Here is a 2,415-nt window from a genome sequence, read left to right as displayed (position 1 = left end):
TTGATTTTAATGTAGGAAATTTGTCTTAAATTCTTCATTCCTGAGATATGGTAGCTCAAACATCGCTTACCGCGACTGATTACACGAGGCCCTGTTCTCCAGGAAGATCTGTCAGAGTCTTTTAAACTGTAGATTCTTACTATCAAGTTTGTATACAACAAGTAGAGCCTGATTATTGTGTCATAAACTGTGTATAAGCGTAGAAAACTGAAGCTTTTTTTACCAGTAACTGTCCATTGTGTAACTATGAAGTAGGCGGTGCTTAATTTGAGCCACACCTTTTATTCCAGCCACACCTTTTATTCCAGCCACACCTTCAATTGCTGCAGCAAGCAATGCAAGGCTGAGCAAGCTAATGTGTACAGTAACAGTAAGTCAGCAGCATTCTCTGAAGAACAAATTAATGTTTCATTTGTGTTTTTGAAATTATGTGACTGTAGAACCCTGAATTTTAATTAAATGTAATGTGTTATAATGTATGCCTAGATTTAATTATTGGTTGTATGTCTTGTCTGTAGTAGATCCCTTCTTAATACTTTGTGTTAATGTGAAGCTATTTCATAATTTGTGTATTAGTATATAAATGTTTGATTCTGTTGTTGTTGGTTGATCTTTTGATTGTTAATAATCGTATCTACAAGAGTAATATACTGCAGTTATGTTACACTGATTGTGGCGAGGGCATGTGCTATAGTGCACTCGTTCTGTCATTCTGTCCACACAATTTAATTGATTTGTAAAAAATTATCTTTTTGTTTGAGCAGTCTAGAGCTCTATTTCTTCTTCTAGCAACAGATAAAGTTGCTTTCTTTCATCTAATTATGCTCTTGTAGCATCCCGTGACACCAAAAGCTGTGAACTGCTAAACCAGGGGACCTCTCTCCAGGTGAGAGCTCGTGTTTCACTCTACAGGGCCGAGATTTGCTTCAGAGGTAGAAAATCCCATCTAACGAAAAACAAAAAGAACGATTTTGTCCTAACTTCGTTGTTTGTGAGTTACAGTTGCTCAAACTTTGTGATTTAGCGCCGGCCTCTTGGAGAATTTTTCAGGCGGCACTGGGGAAAGCAGGAGCAACCAAACTCTCTCAGTCTCTTTTAAATATCTAGAAAAATTTTCTGTGCCAACTCTTTCTTGGAATAGAGCTTCAGATGCTAAAATAAATTTCAGCTTTTCTTCTTTCTCCTACCCATGTGCCATGATTTAGCTAGTTAGTTGTTGACCACACCCATAGCTTATTTTAATTATCATTATAACTATGCAGTCCATAATAATAATTTTTTTTCAAATTGCTTAAAATATCACAGTACAAGTAATACATATCACTCAAGTGAATTCCAGCAGGTGAGTCCATTGCACCATAGTGCTTCATTAGAACAAGCACCAGTAGAACAGAAAGAAGTGACTAAGATATTACAAAAGAATGTACCCATATACTTATATCAGGAAAGGTTAGCTGTTGTATGGACATGCACTGTTTCATTGTTAACATTTTACTATAGGTGTCATATCCCAATTATCAGTGATACTGGAACCAGTTGAAGATGACTGGTATCACATTGGACAGTGTCTTAAAGTGAAGGAATCAGTGTTAACTGAAATCAAAGAGATGACACCAGTCGACAAGATTAACTCATGTACTTGAGACCTGGTGTCATGAGAAGGATAGAACAATAACTGAACTGAAGGAATCATTGAAAAGAATGGATAGAGATGATATACTGGAAGGTAAGGACTAGTGATTGATATATATTAATTATATTCATGTACTGTACATTGTCATTCACTGCAGGTTTACATGAATTACCTACTGGACAATATACTTTAGCTCTTGACAAAGAAATTCAGTTCAACTATCTTGTACCATCACAAGGTTAGTCCCTGTACTATTAGTAATGTCCATATAGTCTTGGGTCAACTTTGTAAAAAATGAAAAGTAGAGATTTTTTCATTTTCATAATTTTTTTGATGCATATACTTGTTCATATGTTGTGTAGAATGTTTGAGCCAATTTTGATCAAATTTAAATTCTTTTACAAATTTTTGAAGTTACTCTAAAATTGGATGAAATTCCCTGTATTGTACAGCGTCTCAGGTCAAATTTTGTCAAAAATAAAAAGTAAAAATTTTCCATTGTTATAATTTTCCCTGATGCCTATTCATGTACTTGTTGTATAGAAAGTTTCAGCTAATTCTGATTAAAATTAGATTTTTTACAAATTTTTGAAATTGCTCCAAAATTGGACGAAAGTCCCTGTACTGTAGCAACCCAAATTTTGCGAAAATTGAAAAGGAGAGAATTTATCAATTTTATAATTTTTTCTGATGCATATACATGTTTTTATGTTGCGTTTCAAGTTTGAGCTAGTTCTAATCAAAATTAGATTTTTTTATGAATTTTTAAATTTGCTTCAAAA

General features: G+C 33.9%; 1 protein-coding gene and 2 long non-coding RNA genes across 3 annotated transcripts in view; 2 read left to right on the top strand and 1 right to left on the bottom strand.

Annotated features, from left to right (window-relative positions):
* Window positions 1-16: 16 nt before the first annotated feature.
* On the top strand, window positions 17-244 carry LOC109582337 (uncharacterized). The gene is made up of 2 exons (XR_002185041.1): window positions 17-146; window positions 204-244. It is a non-coding gene; the product is annotated as an uncharacterized LOC109582337 (long non-coding RNA).
* LOC109582336 (uncharacterized) lies at window positions 118-712 on the bottom strand. Its single transcript, XR_002185040.1, has 2 exons — window positions 315-712; window positions 118-278 (listed from the first exon to the last, which is right to left on the bottom strand). It is a non-coding gene; the product is annotated as an uncharacterized LOC109582336 (long non-coding RNA).
* A 788-nt stretch (window positions 713-1,500) lies between these two features.
* Window positions 1,501-2,415, top strand: part of LOC109582331 (uncharacterized) — a 4,925-nt gene continuing 4,010 nt past the window's right edge. Inside the window, exons 1-2 of the mRNA XM_019997000.1 lie at window positions 1,501-1,726; window positions 1,791-1,871. Of these exons, the coding sequence (XP_019852559.1) occupies window positions 1,702-1,726; window positions 1,791-1,871 (106 nt within the window). The 5' untranslated portion in view covers window positions 1,501-1,701. The remainder of the gene's footprint in view (window positions 1,727-1,790; window positions 1,872-2,415) is intronic.

The sequence above is a fragment of the Amphimedon queenslandica genome, unplaced genomic scaffold (assembly GCF_000090795.2).
Source record: "Amphimedon queenslandica unplaced genomic scaffold, v1.1 AMPQUscaffold_13389, whole genome shotgun sequence".
Classification (NCBI taxonomy): Eukaryota; Metazoa; Porifera; class Demospongiae; order Haplosclerida; family Niphatidae; genus Amphimedon; species Amphimedon queenslandica.
The sequence above is the reverse complement of the archived record's forward strand: the minus strand, read 5'-3'. Positions and strand labels throughout refer to the sequence as shown.